Consider the following 23,990-nt stretch of genomic DNA (forward strand, 5'->3'; position numbering starts at 1 on the left):
GTCCTTTTCTTCTCTTGTGTTTCCCACTTAGAGAAGTTCTTTTAGCATTTGTTGTAGAGCTGGTTTGGTGGTGCTGAATTCTCTTAGCTTTTGCTTGTCTGTAAAGCTTTTGATTTTTCCATCAAATCTGAATGAGATCCTTGCCGGGTAGAGTAATCTTGGTTGTAGGTTCTTCCCTTTCATCACTTTAAGTATATCATGCCACTCCCTTCTGGCTTGTAGAGTTTCTGTTGAGAAATCAGCTGTTAACCTTATGGGAGTTCCCTTGTATATTATGTCATTTTTCCCTTGGTGCTTTCAATAATTTTTCTTTGTCTTTAATTTTTGCCAGTTTGATTACTGTGTGTCTTTGAGTGTTTCTCCTTGGGTTTATCCTGTATGGGACTCGCTGCACTTCCTGGACTTGGGTGGCTACTTCCTTTCCCATGTTAGGGAATTTTTATAATAAGGGACTGAGAAAAGTCCCTGATACCCAGTGAGCACTGAAATAATTTAGTGATTATTATTCCCAGTTGAAATTCATTCTAGGACAAGGGTTCCCTGTTGTACTCTGCACAGAACCATATCATCAGTTTATAAATATATATATTTATAAATGTATATATATATATTTTTTTTTAAAAAGATTAAACAAAAAAGAGGAGATCTAGGTAATTCCAGTGCCTAAATTCCTTGATTATAAACTGGCATCTTAGGAATTTAGACTGACATTTCCAGAAGAAAATGGTTCAGAATGAATTAAGCATTTACTACATGCTTGGCATTCTGCTAAGCACTTTTGTATTATAAGCGATCATATATTCCTGTTATTTCATTTGGAAATAAAGAGTTGGGGGCCTTCCAGTGTAAATAACTTTCCCAAAGTCAAATAACGAAGAAGTAGCAGAGCTGGGATGTAAAACTCAGGTTCTTACTCTTAACTATTACACTGCGTTTTTCTCTTCTTATCAGTATTCTACTGGTCCAAATCAATGATGCTCAATTGATTTATGATTTAATTTATCTGAGGAGGGATTGAGAGTGGCACTTTGTAAAAGCTCCCCAAGTGATTTTAACGTACAATTAGATTTGTGAAACACTGATCTAAATAAATGCAACATCTAACATTATTTGAGATCAGGGACCTATGCAGATAAAAGAGTTAGAGCCTCACAGATTGTTTCCTTATCAATACCATCTAATGACTCAGGTTGTACCCTCTTTTTCCATGTCATTCGATACTCTAGTCCAATTCCTCTTCCTTGAAATTCTCCTCTCTCTTGACTTTTGTAAAATCACCTAACCACTTTTCTTCCCACTTCTAGGCTATAACTTCTCAGTCTCCTAAGCATACTTTTCTTCCAACTGTTCCATAAGTGTTACTTCCCAGAATGCAGATCTTTTCATTCCCTTCATTACTTTCTCTGAAAAAGTATCTGCACTATAGCCAGGACTTCAGTGAACATGATCTTTTGTCTCTGGAATCTATGTCTCCCTCCAAGGAATTCTAAATACACACATCCTACCTCATATTGTACATTTCCACTTGTCTGTCCTAGTGTCACCTCGTTCTATTCCCCAATCCCCCTCTCTCCCATTCTTCCATTTTTTGCTCTATCACCCACCACAAATGGCCAAACAATGCACTATTATATTTTGGAATAGGTTGTTAGCCCATTGGGATTGTGAACTCAGCTGGGCACTCACACTGGAGTCATGTGTCTAAACATTCTTACTCTCATCTTTTTAGAAGCCTCCACAGTTCACCCAGCAGCAAAAGTTGGAAACTTAGTCATCTTGACTTCTTCCTGTCCATCCCCTTTCCATATTATCATGAGAGAAAATCTAAATGCTTATAGTACAAGGCTGAAAGCAGCAGGAGAACAGGGTTCAGATTTTGTTCAATGCTTTCTCCCCAGTAACAATATCTTTGACACTTAATAGATAATTAATAAACATTTGTTGAGCAGAATAATCATTAAATTGATATTAAATATATTGTTTGACTTGAAACTGTAGTTCCAGCTTCGAAACAAGATATTTCTTAAGCTTTATTAATATAAATAAAAGGCTTAGCATTTACTAGGTAGTTACTACGTAAAAGACAATGTAATAGAAATACACTCATATATTGTTTTTAAAATGCATTATCTCACAGCAACTTGTTTTCAGATAAGAAAATTAAGACATACTTGGATTATTCAAATCTCTCAGGGTTGCAAAGCTAGTAAATGATAGCACTATGATTTGAGGTCAGGCCTCCCTGAATCCATAACCTATAATTTTTGACCACAAAAGAAGGAGAAAACAGGTTCTCCTTTTTTATATATCTACCTATATATAGGATTATCAGAATCAGTTCTTTAAAGATGAGAAGCCCTCACTGGGCTGAGCTCCTTGCTGGGAGGGGCCACATCATGTATCTCGGTCTTCCCAGTACTTATCCACCTACCTGATCCATGGAAGGGAATCACCACTGAGTAGGAGGAAGTATGGAAAAGGACAGAAGAGAGAAGAGAGGTGGAGGTGACTACTTTCTGACACTTTGCTTCTGGAATTACAACTACCTATTTGTAGAAGTAGCGTCAAAATGACAGATGTATGATGCTACGTTTTATAAGTATTTACACAAATGGTATTTCAATGTAGGAATGCCCAGGTAAATTAATAATCCCAAAAGGTCTTACAACCTATGACAGAATATAATACTGATACTTTATTATTTGGCCAGGGTGGTGGGTAAGTGATAAAAATAAAGTGGAAAAAATGTAAGATGAAAGGATGGAGAATGACAGGGAATTGGACACAGAGGAATGAACATATAGATACAGAAAGATAGTGAGAAACCTATAAATGTGTCCCAATCTATGTGGTTAGATGGAAATCTATAAGGTGAGGCTTCAACAATGGATTTAATAGCTTCAAAACATGCCAAACTCATATATCCAAATGAAGTTGTATGGTTTTTCTAAGGCTAGATTTTAGTGTTTTGAGTGATGTACTCTTGTTTCTATTCTCCAACTCAGTTTTCAAATTTACAACCAATGACAGGCTTTTTAAAATAAATTTCAAGAAATTGCTCAAATAAAATTTGGAGTCAGAACCTGCACTTTCAACTTTACTTACCTGTTGCCAGAACTGTCACTTTTAAATGCTTCAGTGAATACTCTTCACATAGAAAAAATTACATGAAGGCATATACTATATTCTCATTTGGTAAATGGAGAAAATCAGGAATAAGTGTAGCTGACTTGAGATGGGAGCACAATTATCCAAACTTTCAAGTTCATCATTTACTTACAAAAGCCCATGAAAACTTCAACAATTTCATTAAATGTCATGAATTTAAAACTTATATACTTACAGGCTAGGGGATTTTATTCAATAAGTGAGTTTCAATACCTGTTGTGTGAAGACTATTTTATTAGTTTTCTTTGAAGAATAAGAAGTAATATAAGATATAGCTCCTGAACTGAAGGAATATTTTTGTTCTTTTGAAGAGATAAGACATGCACATAATAAAAGCTAGAACAATATCACTAGTGCCAGGGTCTTCTTTTCAGTAGATATGGTTCTTGGATACAAGAATGGAGACTTTTCTGGCTCACAGAATATTAGGAGGTGGTACTGATGTTGATCTCAGAAGCTGAGTTACCAAAGAATGGACATCTATGAGTCAGAAACAACTCCTTTATCCAATGATATTTTACAATCCGTTTTGAATTATAGTCTTCCAATTTTAATATCAACCAGAGGGAGGAGCCATATAACCTTTATAAATTTTGTAGACTTCTTTATCTTGATTAGTCTTTTATCTTCCCCTGAGCTCTCCACATCTTACGTATTCATATCTGCAGCATCAACATCTCAACAAATATACCACAAAATATGCAGAATTCACATCATCAACTAAAGCAGTGATTCCTGACTTTACTTGAACACAGAAATCAACTGGGGTGCAGTTTACTGGGGTTACCATTAACCTATTAGCTACTGCTGTGTAACAATATCACCACAAATTTAGCAGCTTAAAATAACGCACATTTGGTATCTCACTGTTTCTGTCAATCAGGAATCCAAGCACAACTTAGCTGGGTAATCTGCTTTAGGGTCTCTTACAAGCTGGCAATCAAGGTGTTAGCTTTGGCTGATGTCTCATTTGAGGCTTACCTGGGAAAATATTTGCTTCTAAGCTTATGTAGTTGTTGGCAGGACTCAGTTCCTTACTGGCTGTTGATCAGAGCCCAGCCTTAGTTCCTTGCCACATGGTCTTCTCCATCTGGCAACTTATTTCATCAAAGCCAACCAAGGAGAGAGTCTGTAGAGTCTGCTAGCAAGACAGAAGTTATAACATGTAACATAATCATGGAGGTGGCGTCCATCACATTTGCCGTATTCTGTTGGTTAAAAGCAAGACTTAGGTCCCATCTACACTCAGAGAGAAAAGACCACACAAAGCTGTAACTACCAGGAGGCAGGAATAATTGGGGGGCTATCCAAGACTTGTCTGCCATGCCTATTGAATCAAAATGCCCTTTCCTGGGCTCTATGTTTTGTAACTTATACCTAGTCCCCAAGTAATTCTTATGATTAGGCAGATTTGAGAAACAATGAAGTTGGGAAAAGTTGAAAGCCAAAGCAAAATAGATGCAAGTTTTCAGCATTGATCTGAATTTAAGACAAATGGACTTCTGGGTGTTGAAGTTTGTGGCATTGCTTAATCCTACAGAATCACAAGGAAAAAATATCCAGTTCACTGTCTATAATGCAACCCCCAAACCCAGGCATAATTCTGTAAATCACTATGGGATTAAGTGAAAATGATACAAAATCGTGTAGGTACTCTTATACTTTATTGAAGTGGGTTACAAAGTGTACAGAAAGGAGAGCTCACTATAGAGGAACGTTTCATATGTTAGATGTAGCTTAAACTAGACCTGGATGGCCAGGTAGGAGTTGGATGGAGAAAGTAAGGAAAGGTGGAGAGGTGTGAGGAGTAAGAGGGAAGTAGGAATAAGGATAGTATGGAAATCAGTCCTTGTGGAGTAAGAGTTGTGCTGAGATGTAGGTAATATGCATGGTTATTTTGGAAGGCAAGTGAATCTGAGTCAAAGAACCTGTGACATGACCACTGAAATATCTATGCGTGAAGGTCCCCAGGCCGGATGGGACAAGTGGGACTCAAAAGGAAGCACTAGGGGAATCAAAGGAAGACAATTCTTTTTAAAAAGTATTATTTACAAAGAATGTATTCAATGCATAAGAATAGACCTAGGGACATTTGCGGCCTATCTGATGCGGATACCATTGCAGAAATTTGATAGAAATAGAGGCTGACACCACATTCATGTAGCAAAGACACCTGCAATGAGTTATTTTATAGTTTATATTACACTATCATCTGATATATTATGTAGTGTAATATAAAGTGATGAATTAATGCTTTTAAATAAAAGTGAGCTTAAATATTAGCTAAATATAATGTTAGAATATGAATATTTTACAAGGATACCTGGATCTGTTTGGGTGCATGTTAGACTATCACCACTGAATACACTACAATTATTCATCCCCTAACACAGAAGATGAATGATACTATCAAATGATGGATTTTTTAATATTTGAGATACTAACTAGATAACCTACAGTTATCCAGAAATACTTTTTCTTTCTTTTTTTGTTTATTTTTGCCCAGGTGGGATGGACGGGGGGAAATAGTGTTGGATGTTTGATATGGTAGTAGAGGATGTTATCCTAGCCCTTTTATCACTTAGCTTGGGTCATGCTCAGCTTCATCATCTATGAAAAGACAGCAACAGTACCCCTGCCAACCTCACAGAGTTATTACAGTAATCAAAAATGATCATTTATTTTTATAACACTTTAAAAACATAGGGCATTTTATACTTTTCAATGTATTTTTATTATTTAAACACTAGCCAAAATAAACATTACTTATCTTCATTATTGGATACAGTGAAAATGATACAGACTTGTTATCTGTCTTTTATGTTTTTCATCATGCTTATGTATTAGCGCAAACCAATAATCAGGATTTATAGGCAGCAGAAACCTCGCATTTTTTAAATATGGCAGATATTTTTATTTCTAATGGCTTATTCCGTTTTTAGATTTTGTACATTGAAGCAATTCTTTTTCTAACCTTTGCAATACAAAAAAAAATCATTACTTGCCAAACTGAATACTGCACTTTATAGATTGTGGATATATGATAATCCTTGAAAATTGTACTTGGGACACACGGATGTTTGGAAGCAGAAGTATAGCATGTACTCAGTACAGTAATCAAAGCTGTTTTCATTTATTCATGCAGCTTACATCTTGTTTTATACCTTGGACAAGAACATTCCAATTGATGACTGGGTTATGGAAACAATCAGTGGTGATCGGCTTACACATCAAATCATGGATCTCAACCTTGACACTATGTATTACTTTCGAATTCAAGCACGGAATGTGAAAGGAGTGGGGCCCCTCTCTGATCCCATCCTTTTCAGGACTCTGAAAGGTTTGAATCATTTCCTGTCATTTTGGGGTTTTTTCCTGTGGAGTTGTTATAAAATAGTTTTGGAGTTTGTGTTAGGAATTGCCTTAAACCATCTCTGTTGGCACGTGACTACAGTGGACATTCAAAAGAAATTAAAATGCAAATTAAAACCAAAATGAGATTTCACCTCAATCCTGTTAGAATGTACATCATCCAAAAGACAAGAGACAACAAATGCTGGCTTGACTGTGGAGAAATGGGAACCCTCGTGCACTGTTTGGGGAATGTAAGTTGGTGCAGCTACTATGGAAAACAGTATGGAGGTTCCTCAAAAAATTAAAAAGAAATATCATATGATCTAGCAATTCCACTTCTGGAATATATCCAAAGGAAACAAAAACACTAACCCTATAAGATATCTGCATCCCAATGTTCAGAGCAGTATTATGTGCAACAGCCAAGACATGGAAAGGGTGTAAATGTCCACAGATAGATAAAGAAGTTGTGATATATGTATATATATTCCATTATATATATAAAATAATGTTATATATAGTTATATGTACATAATGGAATATTATTCAGCCCTAAAAAAACAGGGAAATCCTACTGTTTGTGACAATATGGATGGACCTTGAAGGTGTTATGCTAAGTGAAATAAGTCAGAGAGAGAAAGGCAAATACTATTTGATCTCACTTATATATGGGACCTAAACAAACAGATAAACACCAAACTCATAGAAAAAGATCAGATTTATGGTTACCAAAGGTAGGAGGTGATGAGAGGAGGAGCTTGAGGAAGGTAATCAATAGGTACAAACGTTCAATTATAAGATAAATAAGTACTAGGGATGTAATAAACACATGATAACTGTAGTTAACACTGCTGAATGATATACAGGAAAGCTGTTAAGAGAGTAGATCCCAAGAGTTATCATGAAGAAAATTTTTTCCTTTCTTTTTACTGTACGTATATGAGATGACAGATGTTAACTAAAGCTGTTGTGGTCATCATTTCCCAATATATGTAAATCAAATCATCATGCTGTATATCTTAAACTTGTACAGTGATGTACATCAATTATTTCTTAAATAATTGGAAAAAAATTGGAAACAAAAAAAAGAAAATTAATTAATTAATTAAGTTATCTTTTTATGCTGAAAGCCAGCATGTCAAAGAAAGATACATTATTACATTTTCTGCCATCAGCGCAAAGCGGACATATTTAACTTGACTTTTTTTCATTTACAACCCTTTTGGAATTTTGTACTGATTTCATGTATATGGGCTGTATTCAAAATATAATGAAACAGTTTAGCCTTTTTATGTAAGGGAATCAAAATTAAAAAGCATTGTATTATGTGGATGGCATACTATTGCCAACTTTAAATATTTCCTTTCAGGAACTATTGTCCTTATATATTAAAAGAAATTTTGATATGGCAAGGAAGAAAATCTCAAACAAAATTAATTTTTTTTTTTTAAGGACACAGGGTAGCAACATGAGAAAAATATCTTGTGGTATGATTACTAGAAGAAAACTTTACATGTTTGCAAGTGTAAAAATTACTGCTCAATTTAAGTACAATTATATGTTTATACAGAAAAATACTAAGACCCAAGAATGGTAAATACCTCATAATGATCTGCATATAATTCCTTTCCATTTTAGAGCACAGTATTATTTTTCTGGAGGATGAATGATTTCAAGAGCCTCTAATATTTAGCAATTGAAAATAATTCAGATGTTCTATAGCTGATATTTAAAGATGTATAACGTCTGATGTGTGTTATTTTAAAGGATACTTGGCTCTTAAATATGTTACCACATTATGCCCATATATCTGGCCAATAACTTAATAAAACATGACGGCAAACAACCGAAAAATTAGAAACATGTATCTGATTGACATTTTTACCCATTTGCTTGGACATACTAAAGAAGAGGCTTAGTATAACTAGATAGTCTATTTCTCAATTCTCCTAGGAAAAGTATGCTAATAAATAGTAGACTTTTGAATTCTGGTGACTGAGCTATTCGAAAGCTACACAAGGTTTAAAATCAAACCATTTAGATTAAACTTAACGATATTTTATTATTTTACCCTATTCATGTGAGAATTGGTAAAGTTTTCTTGTTGAAAAATTTAAAATGAATACAAGAAAATAGCTTCCTTAACTTGTTTAAAATATACGGATGATAATTACTTGGTAATGGCATGCACTTTTTTTTACTGTAAATTGTATCATTAATTAAACTTGCATGATGATCATTTTGAGTTTATGTTTAGAGGAATGTTACAAATAACACTTTTAGAACACATTTATACAGCAAAACAGTTATTTTCCATTTCTTTCTGTGACTAATCAAAATAGTCACATTAACCGAATTCCTTATCAATTTTTTTTCAATAGGGCATTGGCCTTGATATGAGAACTCGCTAACAAAATTGTTGATTTGAAATGTCAGCTTTCTTGATGGAAACTACCAAAATCTAATAATATTTCTCTTTCCCCACAGTGGAACACCCTGACAAAATGGCTAATGACCAAGGTATGGTGGTTTAATCTGTCTTTTTTCCCTCCCTGAATCAATCTTATCTGTTAGAAATGTCAGTCATTATTTTCTAGTCCTCTTTTCACCTGGGCCATACACCTGATGAAGCAGACACCAGTGTGATAATTAATCTTATTAATGAAGTTCTGCTTGGCTGAGGTTTCGGCTCTGATAGGGAGGATGTAAATTTTCTTGAGAGGAAATTGTTTTGTCTCCATTCTGAAGGACCAATTAAAATGTCAAGCTTCTTTGTATGAAATAAATTTTTAGTCTCTGTCTGCACTTCTGAATAATTCACATTAAGTATAATTAAGCTCAGCATAATTTTCAAGCTGCTCTTGCACCCTTTCATAAGCTCTGGATTAAAGTTCTATACCTCGACAGAGAAAACTCATAAATCATGTGTGCTTTTCCTCTACAATGAGCTTCTTTTAATACATAAAAACAAAGTTAGGTCAACTTTTTTTTAGGGCATTACTTTTGTTCATTTTGAAGCCAGAAAGCTTTCATTTCATGAATCAGGTACCAGTTTGACTTGCAGTATTTTATCCTCCTTCCATTCATTTGCTAAAAGCCGATTTGTGTAGAGAAACAGGGATGGTTTTACACAAAGGAAAATGGAGGTAAATCAGAGTTATCCATCAACTCTCAGGTAGATAGGAATTTATTACCATGATTTGTAGACTGATCTATTAGGATTCCATTATTTTTTCACTAAGGTTAATTAGTAGAATGCTAAAGGAGAAAAAGAATAGTTTGAGTTTTATTTTTTCAGGATGTTATATTCAAAGATGGGAGTGTTTGGAAATGCTGGTTATAGTCAGTGTCATGAGTATTGGTTTCAGAGTCCACAGCTTGTATAGTTGTCTCCTGCTTTGGGCACCTGTCAACAGAACCTCCTTGTCAGCATCATGTCTCATAAGGCCTCCTGTTGTAGATTTCAGGAAAACATGCTTTTCAATAAGAATACTTTCCAACTATTGACAAATACTAAGCATCTGAATGTTAAGTTTCACTAACAGTAGCAGGTTATCTACATGAGTAGTATTATCTTTAATGATCTTGTGTTCAAGTTTATTTCTGGGTCCATATACCATCCCTCTGCTTAAGAGAACATGGCTAGGGCTTCACACAGGGAGTAATAGAAATGGTACAATACACAGAAATGTCCACCCAGGGTTCATGTTTCCATTAATCACCTAGCTGTTCCTGCTTATACTTAAAATATTTTCGTAAAGCCCATATCTACTGAACAGTAATATTTGTAAAACTACTAATGATAAATAACTGGCAGTTAGTGTGTATTCACTTAGGTAAATTAAATAATAGTGCTAGACAAATTCAAGCTGGAATAGTTAATTAGCAGAATGTATTATTTCAGTTCAAAAATAATTAAAACAACATCACATAGTTTCCTTAACTGAAGTGAATTTGGAATTTCCACAGGCAGGTAACTCCCAATTTTTGAAATTATATTTAGAAAAAGTATGCATAGAGAGAAAGAAAACACACAAACATTTTTTTTAAGTAACTGAACCAGATAAAAAGTTACATTATTAGCCATTTGGGTGACAACATGCCCAAGCTTCTCAATAAGTGGGTTTCCAGTTGTTTCTGGATTCCTTTTAACTGTTTTTTGCTATTACTTTTTAAGTTAACTGTTTTGCTTAATAATATTTTCAGCTACCAAGAAATATATTTTGTACAGTCTCTCCAGTCACACACTCTCCATGGATTTTACTCAGATTTTCATATTGACAGTGAAATCAGATCAATTACTGGGAACAAAAGGAATTCCCAAGAATTATTGCCAGTGCCTGAGTGTGTTAATATATTTGGGAAATTGTTCTTTTCCTTCATCTAACATTACTTAAAAAGATTCTGTCACATATTATACTACTCGGTCCCATATTCAATCACCGCTGGTATAGAGTTGGTCAAATTGATAGGTTCTAAATTTTACATCAAACTCAAATTACTTGTAAAATTAAGAGGGAGTGACAACATGTAATTTAGTGATTATAGGTAAGATCTTTACATTTTTACAAGAAAGCATATAAAATTTGTTGGCAGTTAAAAACTCTTTGTAAACAAAATCAGTCATCTGAGTTGATGACCAAGTGCACAAAAAATAACCCAGTTTAAAGATATCTCTAAGAATGGTGAAAATAATAGGAAAAAGCTGCTCTGAATGTTCCCACTCTCAGCACATAGCAAATCAGTGGAATATGCATTATTGTGCTCGCTGTTAGACCAATTTGCCCCCTTCCCATGCAGAATGGTCCCACTGTTACATTTATGGCAAGCACTGAATTTCTGTTGAGAGAAAATTTGCTCAGAGAGAAAATTTAGCACCTTGGGTCAGAGTTAACCTTGCAAAGATGAATCCTAAATAGAAAAGCAGGAGATCGAGTTTGACTTATATGAGAGGAAGTGAGAAAAGTTTTGATTGTTTTTAAAAAGTATCTCTGTGGTCTCTTGTCACAATTACTTTCCGTTGGAATCTTATATCTGCCCTGAAGAACATAAATGTGAAAACAAAAAGTCGATTATATTTGAATCACGTGTGAATTGGGGAAAATATTTTCTTCTGAGTAATAGTAGTACTAGTATGAAAATAAAAGATGATTTATATAGGACTCCTTTTCCCCTTTACATAAGTGTAAATTGATTATATCTAGCATTTGCTTATCTCTTGTTCCACATCTTAATTATTTCTCTAGTCTCTTGTAGGCACAAGTGGCCAATAAGTTTTAAAGTAATCATGGGATTTTAGAGATTAACCACAGATTTACTCTTTTGGAGGGTCCGGCAAGGTAGGGAAATTGTATGGGTTATGTGAAGTGAGTGGAAAAGATAGAGAAATCCTCTGCTTTAGAGACTTTTCCTTTTTTATTTTCCATATTTTGGTAAAAACCCTGTCAGTTTGTCTGTGTCTGGGTGGGCATGTGTAATGGTAGAATTAATCCTTATGGAGCTCTCACCATCAGTCGCTGTTCTAAGAACTTAACTTGTGTTAACTCATTTAATCCTCATAACAATACTGTGAAAGAGTTGCTATTATTGTCTCTGTTTTAGTGATACAGAAGCTGAAGCTCAGAGAGTTTAAGTGATTTGCCTGTAGACCCACAACTAGGAAGTAGCAAGGCCATGATTCAAACCCAGACAACCATCTTGCAAAACCCGTTTTGAACCACCAAGTGTCTCCATCACTATATGCTACGTATATACATACACAACCACACACACACACTTTTGACATATATCTATAAAGTTTCTGTATCTAAAGTGGGTGTATATTTTCCCAATATCAACTTTTCTTTCCCCAACTCTGTGAATATTCTAGAGAACAAAACAAACAGCTCTCAATCTGGGGTCATGTTATAAGTGGGAAGCCACAGCACTGAATATATGATACTGACGGTTCTTTATCTCAGGAAACATGGGGATGGTGCTAACTCCACTGTCTTGGTCAGCTCGGGCTGCCAAGACAAAATACCATAGACTGGGTGCATTAAGTAACACATTTATTTTCTCATAGTTCTGGAGGCTGGAAGTCTCAGATCAAAGTCTGGCAGGATTGGTTTCTGGTGAGGTCTCTCTTCCTGGCTTGCAGACAGCTGCCTTCTTGCTGTGTCCTCACATGGTGGAGAGAGTATGAGCTCACTCATGTCTCTTCTTATAAGGACACTAATCCTATCGGATCAGGGCCCCACCCTTATGACCTCATTTAACCTCAGTTACTTCTATAAAGGCCCATATCTCCAAATACAGTCACACTGGGTGTTAGGAATTCAACATATGAATTTTGGGGGTGGGAGAGGACATAATTCAGTTCATAGCATCCACTTTCAAGAATCAAGCTGTTCTTTCACTCTTCTACTGATTATCTTTCTAGATTTTCAAATGAGGAAGCAGAAGGTAATGTTTTACAAAAGGTCACTCAAATATAGTGGCAGGCAGAGTTGGAATTCAAACATGTTTATCTCTGACTCCCAGAGTATATAGTCTTTCCTTTGTAGACTGTTTCTATACTTACAAAATAATTGACTTTTTGTTTTTCGACAATCAGCTTAAACCTTTTAGAGTTTCTCACAGAAGCATTTATAAAAGCTTCTTGTTTTGGGGTCGCAATGGAGGTTAGCAGTAACTATAAACTATGACCAATTCTTGAAAGTGATGATTAGATCAAATTTTTAATCTTAAAGGATTGTCTTTGCATCCTTAGATTCCATTTAACCCCAAAATGTTGTTCTCCACTTTGAGGTGTCTATAATGTAAAAACTGGTAATTCTTAGCGTGAACACAAATGTTTTCAATTTCATGTGTGTTTCCATGCCTGCCCAATGGGGCAATAGAGTAGGTGCTGTGACCATGACATAGTACCATAAAGAGGGCAGGAATCTTCAAGAAATATTCTGTATCATTGATGATATGAATCATGAAGAAAATGCTTGCTTCAAGCACTATCAAGTGTCTTTAATTCTCCATGGCCTGCAGAGGGGTGATGTAAAACAGGAGGCCTGGAAAAGAGGCATAAATTCACAGACCAGTTTTTAGATCCAGATGAAGGCGGCCTGCTGAGAACGGCCCTCCCACCACGGAGAGAGAATTACTCTCCTCTGAATCGTGGTAATGGCTGGTAATGCTCTGAGCTTTCCCATCAGCATCATTCAGTGTGTGCTGGAAGAGAACCAGAATGGAATCAGATGCCCAATATTCTAGCACCATGCTCTCACTGAGCACCTGTGTAACTTTGGGCATGGGACTGAACTCTTCTCAGCATCCTCACCTGTAAAATGATGACTTTCGCCCAAATTATCTTTGATTTCTTTTAAGTTTTCAGATGATCAAATTTTAGGATTGGTATTAAAATTTTAAAAAACCTAAGCACAGCATGGCATCTTCGTGTAGGGTAGCACTTCACATTTCAGCATTCCCACTGTGCATCCATCACTCTTCTGTGCACTGTGCATGTTCTATCATATTTAGTTCTGACAACATCCTTACAGATGCAGAAAATAAAACACCAAGAGGTTAAATCTTGCCCAAACGCTCACAGTATGTAAGTGGTTAGGCTGAGATATATACCCAGGCTAACTAACTTGAGAATCTCTGCTCATACCAATGTATAATTTCTGGAAATGCACTGAGTTAATCGACTGCTACTTTGTTTTCAAGATAATGAAACTTATACATCCTCCCCAGAAATTCACCCAGTTTAAAGGTCTTTGTCTTTCCTCCACAGGGTATGCAGGCCAAGTGCTTAACACTACACCTGCCATTTTACACCTCAGCAGATTTATTCTCATGAATAAACTGAATGTTAATTGTTTCCAATTTCAGGGAAATAAGGTTTTCAAGGCAGTCTAGTCAAGCTTGGAATTTAGTTCATGCAATCCAGATTTTGCAGGGTTTGGCTTACAGCAACCAGGCTGCTGTTTGAAAAATTGAAACCTTTAGCACCATTTGATGGGAGTCATTTAATTGAAAATGAAACCTCTTTTTAGCCTATTATCGTGTGTAATTTCAACTCATTTATTACTCAGCTGCTTGCTACAGCCCCTTGAAAAAGCTATTCTCACATGTTTTTCTCAGATCCAGAATTCTGCAATTCTGGAAATTATGACTATGGTGAGAAAGTAGAGGCAAAAAAAACACAAGTAATGTGCTTTTGATAAAATGTTAAGATGCTTATCCTGTCCCCAGCAAGCAGTTCAAGAAGCTGCCTAGTCAACCTCTCAGGAGTTTTTATGTTTTAATAGGTAACTTTGAAAGAAAGGAAAAAGGACTCAGTGCTCGCAGAACTTGACATGATTCATGGTGTAATTTTAATCTTCTCAGACCTGAAAGATAGACATTTTCATTAATACAAAAAGATATCTTTCTCTTTTTTTTTTTTTTTTTTTTTTTGCCGTGCGGCATGTGGGATCTTAGTTCCCCGACCAAAGATCAAACCCATGCCCCAGCACTGGAATCGCGGAGTCTTAACCACTGGACCACCAGGGGAGTCCCAAATGATTTCTTAGACAAATTCTTATTGTAAGGCCCACCATGTTGCTGAATGTCCTTCTTTGCTGTAGACATCAGCCAAATATCAAGTTCCTAGCTTTATTTTCTGCCCACTTCTATCAGTCCTGGATTCTGCCTCCTCAGTTTTCTTTCTGAAACATAGATGATTCACTGTTTCTCATGGAATGAAGTCAGTTCTTTGACCTCAAGGTCCTGGCTGTCTGACCCCAAATTCCCCCTTCTAGCCTCACGGCCAGTTTATCCCTCCACATATGTCACAGTCTATTAACAAAGATCCACAAATCACTCCTGGAAAAGTGTATTTTTAGAACTCCATGCTCTAACTGGTACTGTTCTCTTAGTCTTAGCAGTACATTCTCCCTTTCTTTACTGAGAGAGGTCCTCATCTTTTAAGACTCCTTCTCAATTATCTTTTGTCCAAGAAGCCTTACTTAACTTTCTGGTCTTTTATTCTTCTGTGTGTCCATAACACCCAATTTAGTCCTTGCTATGTTGTCCATTTCTTATAGTTTACCATTTTGATTCCCAACCTCTTGGCTAGGTTGTAAATTTTTTGATGGCAAAGGGCCAGTCTCATCGACATTGTCATCCCTGCCTCCAAGCACCCCCAATCTCTAATTGTGAATCTCTCATATTATAGTTTCCTGATAAGTATTTGTTGAATTGAATTATGACACAAATCTTTGGGAAACAGTCACAGAGTAATCTGGAAAGACAGACTTTACCATCTAATCCAGAGTATAGTTTGGAGAACCCCAAAGTAATAGTGCTCATGGCTGTGGATACTGTACAGTCAGTCCTCCCTATCTGCCTGTTCCAAACCTGCAGATTCAACCAATGTTGGATCCTGTACTATGTCTATGATCTATGAGATTTGAGCATCTGCAGATTTTGGCATCCGAGGCAAGTCCTGGACCCAATCCCTGCAGGTACTGAGGGATGACTGTATATGTGACTGATCTTGCGGGAGATGAAAGAGATGCAAAAATATTTTTCCAATAGGGAAAATGTATATTTAATATTCATCTATTAAATTAAAGCTAAACAGAAAGACACCAAGTTCTCTGTGATTCAGGAAATGGTGGTCACATTTGCAGATGATTCTGACCCACTGTGCCCTTTTCTTTACCACCACCCTTCCTGTCATTTCTTGTTAGCAGAAAATTTTTACACTTGCCTTTCACCAGCTGCTTGTAATTCTGTGTATGTAAAGGAGAGAATCAAAACTAATGGTGCAGATGAGTTTTTGAAATTCCAAATGTGCAGTATGAAAAGAGTTGGACTCATTTTTGACCACTCTTTTATAACTATTTACCTAGCACTGTGTTGGGTGTGGTGAAACATAAGAAAGAAGTCCAGTTCCATGGGTTCATTTTCAAGGACATGCAGTATAGTTAGGATATAAAGACTCCCAGCCCAATATAAAAAGTATGAAATGCTAAAGCAGGTGGTACCATCTGAGTATGTATGTTATAGGGTTTTAGATGGGAATCACTGTGAGTAGCAGCAGAAAAGACTTCTTAAAACACAAGACTGGACTTGAAATATGTGAGTAGAACTTGAGTGAACACAAATGACTACAGAGGGAAAGATTACTTGAAATTTTATTTAGAAAAATCCTACAATGGGAAAATCAAGAAGCTGCTCAATTAGTGAGGATTGCAGGATGTGTTCAGGGCATAATTAGGACACCACTGTGCAGAGAAGTACACTACAGTTAAGATATAAATTGGTAACCAGGTTTTGCTTTTTCTCTCTCTTCCAACACAGTAGTTCTTAGGCTTTTTTACTTTTCAGTACATTGAGTACCTACTGTTACACTGGCTATGAAGACCAGCAGTGCTCCCCTGGATCCAGAGCCCTGCAAACCACATTCACTTTTGGCTGCCAATGCTGATCACATCTTACTTGTGGGGAGGAGGAGTCATGAGAGTGTGGGTCAGGGAGAGGAAAGAAAAATCTGGAATAAGAATAGGGCTTCAATATCTATCATCTTCAAAGAGTTTTCCTAGCTTTATTTGTCGACTTCTGTTATGCCTCTTCTGAAGGGTCACCTTCATTTGTCCCAGTGCTCTGAATGGTGACAAACAGAACTATTTTGTTTCTTTTCCAAAGTCTGTTGTGTTTTGTGTGCCCTATTGAGAGTGGAGCCACCACCTCAAGTCACACCCACACCACTAAACCCTCACACTACCATAAACTCTAGGAGGTGCTCTAATTTCTGTCCAACTCACTCAGCATTCATCTTTCATTTATTAATTTGCCCGCTAAGGAAAAAAATCATCATCATCAGAATCAGGCAGATTCAGCCACTTAAAATGAGTATATTAGTTAGTCTTTCTGAGCCACAGTTTACTCTTCTATAAAATGGAACTAATAATGTCTACATCATGGATTCATAATTAATATTATTCTCACCCTATTTATTACAACGGTTTCTACTAATTAATTTTTTCTTCACACTCAGCTAGAATAATATTCCTAAATGAATATTTAATTGGGTCACTTTTCTGCTTAAAATACCTTCAGTGGATCTCTGTCCCCAATAAGAAAAATTCCAGACACTTTGATAGAGCATATAAGCAGTTTTATTATTTCATCTCTGCCTATTTTTCTAAGCTTACCCAGTTCATTCTTTTCTACCTGATACCTTTCCACTCATCCTTTAATTCTCAACTCAGATATCACCCCTGAAATACCTTCCATCATTTTTCTAGGTAGAAATAGTCAATCATTCTGTTTTTCCATTGTGTCACCTACTTAAAATTTTTTAACTTTTGGATATTCCAGTGTATTATTATTATTCACTTAACATTTTCCCCTCACTAAATTATGAGCCTCTGCAATAGTCATTTTATATCCCTAATTCTTAGAACAGTGAGTGGTCCACTCAACACATTTGTTGACTAGATGGATGGAGCATGGACAGATATATGAATGAAGAAATTTTGTGCTCCAACAGTGTTATTATTTACACATACTAGCAGTGCAGCCATCAGGATGCTCACATTCTAGTGTTTTCATACTATAGTTGCAACTTCCCAACATGCAGTCACTTGAAGAAGAAAAGAGCATTCATGCTCTTCTGTTACTTCTCCATGTACTACTTGGCAACTTCACTGAAACACAAACATACCTCACACTGCTTTTTGGATAAGCTTGTGGACCATCCAGTTGGGGCAGGCTTTCATGGATCATCAGTAGCCTTTGAGAACAGTTCTCCTTTATAATGCACACAAGACTGCCTCATCCTCCATGTTGCATCTGGTAAATGAATTGGCTCTTGGGAAGACCTAGTCATCCAGGAAAGTGTCCACGTTTAGAGAAACAGGTTGCTTTTTAGATTTTCATAAAGACTGTGCTGCATCTAAAAGTGATTTCTTAGACCCATATGCTGGCCATTATTCCAGATACACTACAAAAAAGAATGCATTCAAGGAGATTCTTATGAGCGGAGACAGTTCAGAGACCATCCTGTTTCAAGATATCAGTAATATTATTAAGTCATCTTTGTCTTTTATTCTCTTAACAATTCAATTTTAACAGAAGTTCCACTCTAAACTTATGTGAATAGTAATTGCAATAACTAATAAACTTATTTAGCTTTTCATATGTGGAAGCTTATGACATATGTGATCAGAAGCAGTTGACAAGTTTTCATCTGCAACCAGATAAATGGACACAGGCTAATTGTAGTTAAAGTCCTATAGATAAGACTGTATGGACTCCCCTTACCTGAAATCTTTAATGAGGCCAACTTCTTTCCTGTGAGCAGAAGATCTTGGACAGGTACTTTGGTTGATCTGGACAGGTACTTTGGTCTCCTGGTGTTTGCCTTTTGAGTCCACTGTCCCTTGCAAGATGTTGAAAATGAGTGGTGGTAGAATTCATAAGAGTAACCAATGTGCTTCTGAAATATTTCATAATACATACACATGTGTATATATGTATTTCATATATATATATATATATATATATATATATATATGTTTTCTTCTTTTTTCTTTGGCTGACCTCTGCCATCATGCTCAGAAATCCAGATACCAGTTGGTCTGGCCTAGTGCTGCCTTTATTCTGGCCTAGTGCTGCTTTTATTTTGGTGCTTGCAAAAGAAGAAGAGGGAAATGTTTGTAAACTTCTGTTCAGCTTTAGAACATCACTCAGGCAACTTTCTTTACCCATCATTTGCCACAGTCTGCAAACAATTATACATATGCCTCAGGAAATCAGGACCCAGAATCAAACTGTGATGTCAACCAAGAGCCAGGAATTAAGGGTTTATTTGTTAAATTGTTCATGTCTAGGATAAATATAATTTCCATTTTGTCCAGGAGTGTCCTAATTGATACCTGGGTCCAGGCAAAATTGATAATAGTACCTTCTATCACTCTTAAAGTGCCTTGATTTTCATAATAGCTACACAGTCACTGTTCATAACATTCGTATGTGAAATTGTAATCTTATATTTTAGATTGCTTTCTGAGGATTCTTAGAAAATGAATTTGCTTCTCCTCATACTCTATTTATATTTTATGGCAGAAAGGCAGAAATTGGAACTCCCAAAGAACTGCCTCTCATGGTCAAGGAGAAGATGGACAATGGGGTATTTGGTTCCTTTGCACTGTGTCTGACTCAGAGTAGGTCACCAAATGCATTCCCAAAAATTGTTGCTCATAGACTTGACACAGTATTTGTTAAGCACCAGGCCTCAATATATGGCAGGCATGTCAGCTGCCCTTACATACGAAGTAGTAACATTGTACTTCCTTTTAATCAATGAACTTTCATTCATGTTAACTTGAAAACAATGTGTTGAACCTGAGGAGAGGGTGAGAAGAGCTCATGACTTTTTCCTATTAATGTATGTTTGAAATATCCTAGGCATAGTTTATGATTTTGCTTTCTGGTTTTTAGATGCCCTGATGCCTTTGTTCAAAGTCAGCAGTATTAACTGTATGGTAAATCGCTCTCTTAGCCACATTTGTCAGCCTCTGAAGAATCATCTGGTTTAAATATGTCTCAATATGATCTGTGTATTGGACAGTAAAACTGTATCCATGTGGCATCAGTGCATTATCTTTACCCACTGGTATACAAGACATAAAATCAATGCACTTTCCTTCATTATCACCAGAATTATTTTCAGAGAACCAATTCTAAGATCAAGAAGATATCTCAGTGCTCTGCATCCTTGGGAGGATATATATTGAATGTTTGTTAGACAACCAATCTGTCCGTTTGATTTAGATTATGGTCCATATCTTGGAGTTGATTGTGTGGGTGCCATTCTGAAGGACCCTCTGTTAGCCCCATTCAGGGAGGATGGATTAAAAATAGGTTAGAACTACCACGTTCAGCTTTCTCCATGTCCTCTGCAGATTAATTTTCCATTCACTCCTCCCTAAACTTATAAACATCCCCTCAGAAAAACCACTCTAGAACTGAAATTCCTATTGAATTAATCTTTTCTAGGTGCTAAAAATTTTTTATCATGGGGAATATTCTTCATCTGCCTATGTGTGCTAAAAGTAGGAGTTTAATGTAAACATTATACTGTTTAATTTTACACACATACACACACACACACACCCCACAATAAAAAAATACAGAAGCAATATTTTAAGTGATAATGTAAGAACAAGAACATAGAGATTAATGTGTATAATAGTAGTAACTTCAAATGTGTTTACATTATTAACACATTACAAAGTATTCTAATTCAGTTTAGTCACTTATCAAGTATTGAGAACAGAGTGTAAATGTCACTTTGGTAAGCAGCAAGAAATATAATAATAAGCACACTTCCTAAAGGAATTCATATTACCTCTGCCCATTTTCCCCTCAATCCAGAGAGTAACTGTCAGGAAAATCACGGAGACTTTAGCTTTTGCTTAAGGGACTATATGTCTCTTGCCAAAATAGGATACTCTATCCCTTAAATAAAATATAAAAAGTAACTCTTTAAATGACTCTTTCATGTATAATATTTTAGGAGTGCAAACCAAGGGGAGGAGCATGGATTTTTTGGTTTGGACCTTCCTTAGAGGTACCTAAATAAAATAAATTTAAAACTATTTAAACTATTTTGAATAACTCTAAAAAGACGCAGTCTTCCTCTTTTTAAAGTCAGGCATGGGACCATTTTCTTTGTTTTATTTTTATTCCTGAAGCCACCATTCTTTGGTTTCAAAACATTTTGAAAAGTAGAAAACATTTGCTTTAGTTATCACAACTTTCTGGAAGAAGTGATTTTTTGATGAAATTATCTGAATGAAATCCATGGTTGGTTAAGTGATACATAAATTCATTACTCTTTATCATCTTAATTCTTTTCCTCACCCTCATTTCTATTATTAATGACATATGGGTACATAGTAACAAAAGAGTTCTTCTTTATATTCTGTAGAATATATTAGTATACTCATATAGTACATTTTGATTCCTGAGTTCATATAAAATCATATTACTAATTCCATAATAAAAAAAAGGAACTACCCATTCCCAGTTGTTTGAACTACACTGAACTCTATTTGAATAATTAAAAATAAAACGCATATACATTGAAATGTATTATATTACTTCCACAAATGTCATATTTAGATATCCATGTATTCCTTTACTTATTTGGAATTTTTAATTTTGAAAAACGTTAGAGATTTAGTATAATAAGCAAAAAAAGAAATTCAGGGATTTTAAGATAAATTTAATTGTGCAACATGTAACGTAAGACTAAAAATAATGCATTATCTTTTATTTGCATGTAGTTCTTTTAATAATACTAGATAAATGAAAAACATTTACAATTAAATCTAATAGTGATTTCATAGTAATAGTAAATCAATGCAGTGATAGTGATTTTATGGTAAGAATTAACTTATTCTTAAATCTTTAAAGTCAGAATAAGTTAAAAACTATCTGCAGTTAGCTAATATTAACCATAAATAGGCCTGTATCAGATTTGGATACAGTGAGCCAACTCTATCTGTCATGGCAGGTTCCATATCTGATAAATCTTTTTATACTACCCTTTCCCTGAGGATCTAGGACTGTGCCTTGCATATAGTAGGTACTTAATACATTTTGAATGAATTAGTATCAGTTTTATGCTCCATTAAAAAATTTAAGACCTCTGGGATCCAACAGTAGTTTATATCTTTGCATTAACTGACTTTTCATCTTCCAGAGCCTAATTAGTTCTCTATTTCCCTTAATCAGTGCTTATGAAATTTACCAAGTTAACTAAACACATCTAATATTCCCAACCGGAATCATTTATTGCTTTAGTGGCCTAAGTGACGGAGCTGTTAGCATCTCTTTGGCTGACTGCTTTGCAATCTAGTTGCTTTCAGATGTGAGAAAAGTAATCTTAATATTCATACAGAACTTCTGTCTCACTTCACTTCTTCCAACGTTGATCTGGCAATGTCCCGTGGGCAAAGCTTATCCTCCACTTATTGAAACCCCAGATGTGTCAGAGTCACACAAGCAAGGTATTTGGGAAAAGGGTTACGCTTATCAGTCAACCCCCCAAAATTTTCACAACTGCTGCTTATTTCAGTTGCTCCTCCCCAATCACCCCCCCCGACACACACACACATTGGAGCCTCCATCCTAATTCCCACTTCTTTATATATCCAGAGTCATTGGCCAGCAGATTTAAAATGTACCAGTTTACCCTGAAAACAGAATGTGATGTGATTGAATTAATTTATCATTGCTTGTTGGAAGCTTAGCACTCTTAGTTCAGCTCTGACAATATTGAAAGAATTTTTTTTAATTGTGAATGCATGGTCTGGTAACAAGATTTGAGTTGTTTCTTCACAACTCTTTTGCAAATAAAATGATGAGCTCTTGGAAAAGCTTTATTAAGAAGAGTGTTTGGTATGCCAAGGAACATCACAAGAGCAGGACTTGGAAGTCTTAAAAAAGAAAGAGAAAATCTATACATGTGAGAAAAACAACCAATGTTATCGTAGCTGGCTGCCCCAGCTGGATTCCTCGACATCACCCACTGATTATAACTGCCTTCACAAATAACACTCCGAAGTGTATAAAGAATTAGCTGTAGTCTTGTACGTGTTTGAGTATAGATTCAACTCCCAAATGTTTTTTCGAATAGGTATTCTAGAACTCAAAATCTAACCAAATAATCACAGTTCTACAAATGTACCAATAGAAAAGGGGATTACCTGTAGTGAAAAACTATTAATTAAATATGGATGATAGTATAATTATTTCTGGTTAATTTCTGGCTCATTTCTCTTAAAGCCTACTTTTACAACTGTTGAACACCTAATAGAAGGCAGTGGTTCCAATTGTGTGCTACTAGAGAAACCTTCCTTCTTTCTTGGCGTGTTTATAAGAAATATTCAGACCATGTGGGCTGTGACACGCCCCCTACTCTTTATTCCATATCCAGTAGCTCATTCCCAGGTACCTATTTCGCACATAACACAAAGACTACTCAAAGCCCAGTTATAAGGCAAAAATACTGTCCCCTGGTACAGTAATAATGATACTTTGCCACAAAGTCATGTCCAATGGCAACAGTGTAGACTGGACCTCTTATAACATGAAGGAGGTGGGCTCTGTCACTCTAGGAGCCAACACCACCACTCCTGTTCTGAGACGTTCAAGACAGCAACACTTACACTAACAATGTTGCTGTACCTTTTGGTGATACGTTAACAAGAGTATTGGAGAAAAAAAGGGGGGGGGTCAGCTTTTCAGCTAGGAATTGAATTTAGCTTGTTTAAAAGAGTATTTTTGTGACAGATTTTTCTTACGTATAGAAAATAACATTTTCTTGCAAAGTATAATGGTATCATTCTTTTCAGGCTTTCTTTGAAGTGGACAAAATAGTCTTATTCAGTTGTTTGTGTATTTTAAAATATTTGTTAGTTTTTGTCTAT

General features: G+C 35.8%; 1 protein-coding gene across 1 annotated transcript in view; it reads left to right on the top strand.

Annotated features, from left to right (window-relative positions):
• The window catches only part of DCC (DCC netrin 1 receptor), a 948,035-nt gene that overhangs the window by 802,830 nt on the left and 121,215 nt on the right, over positions 1 to 23,990 (top strand). Inside the window, exons 23-24 of the mRNA XM_028479946.1 lie at positions 6,314 to 6,508; positions 9,010 to 9,042. Of these exons, the coding sequence (XP_028335747.1) occupies positions 6,314 to 6,508; positions 9,010 to 9,042 (228 nt within the window). The remainder of the gene's footprint in view (positions 1 to 6,313; positions 6,509 to 9,009; positions 9,043 to 23,990) is intronic.

The sequence above is a fragment of the Physeter macrocephalus genome, chromosome 19, assembly GCF_002837175.3.
Source record: "Physeter macrocephalus isolate SW-GA chromosome 19, ASM283717v5, whole genome shotgun sequence".
Lineage (NCBI taxonomy): Eukaryota > Metazoa > Chordata > Mammalia > Artiodactyla > Physeteridae > Physeter > Physeter macrocephalus.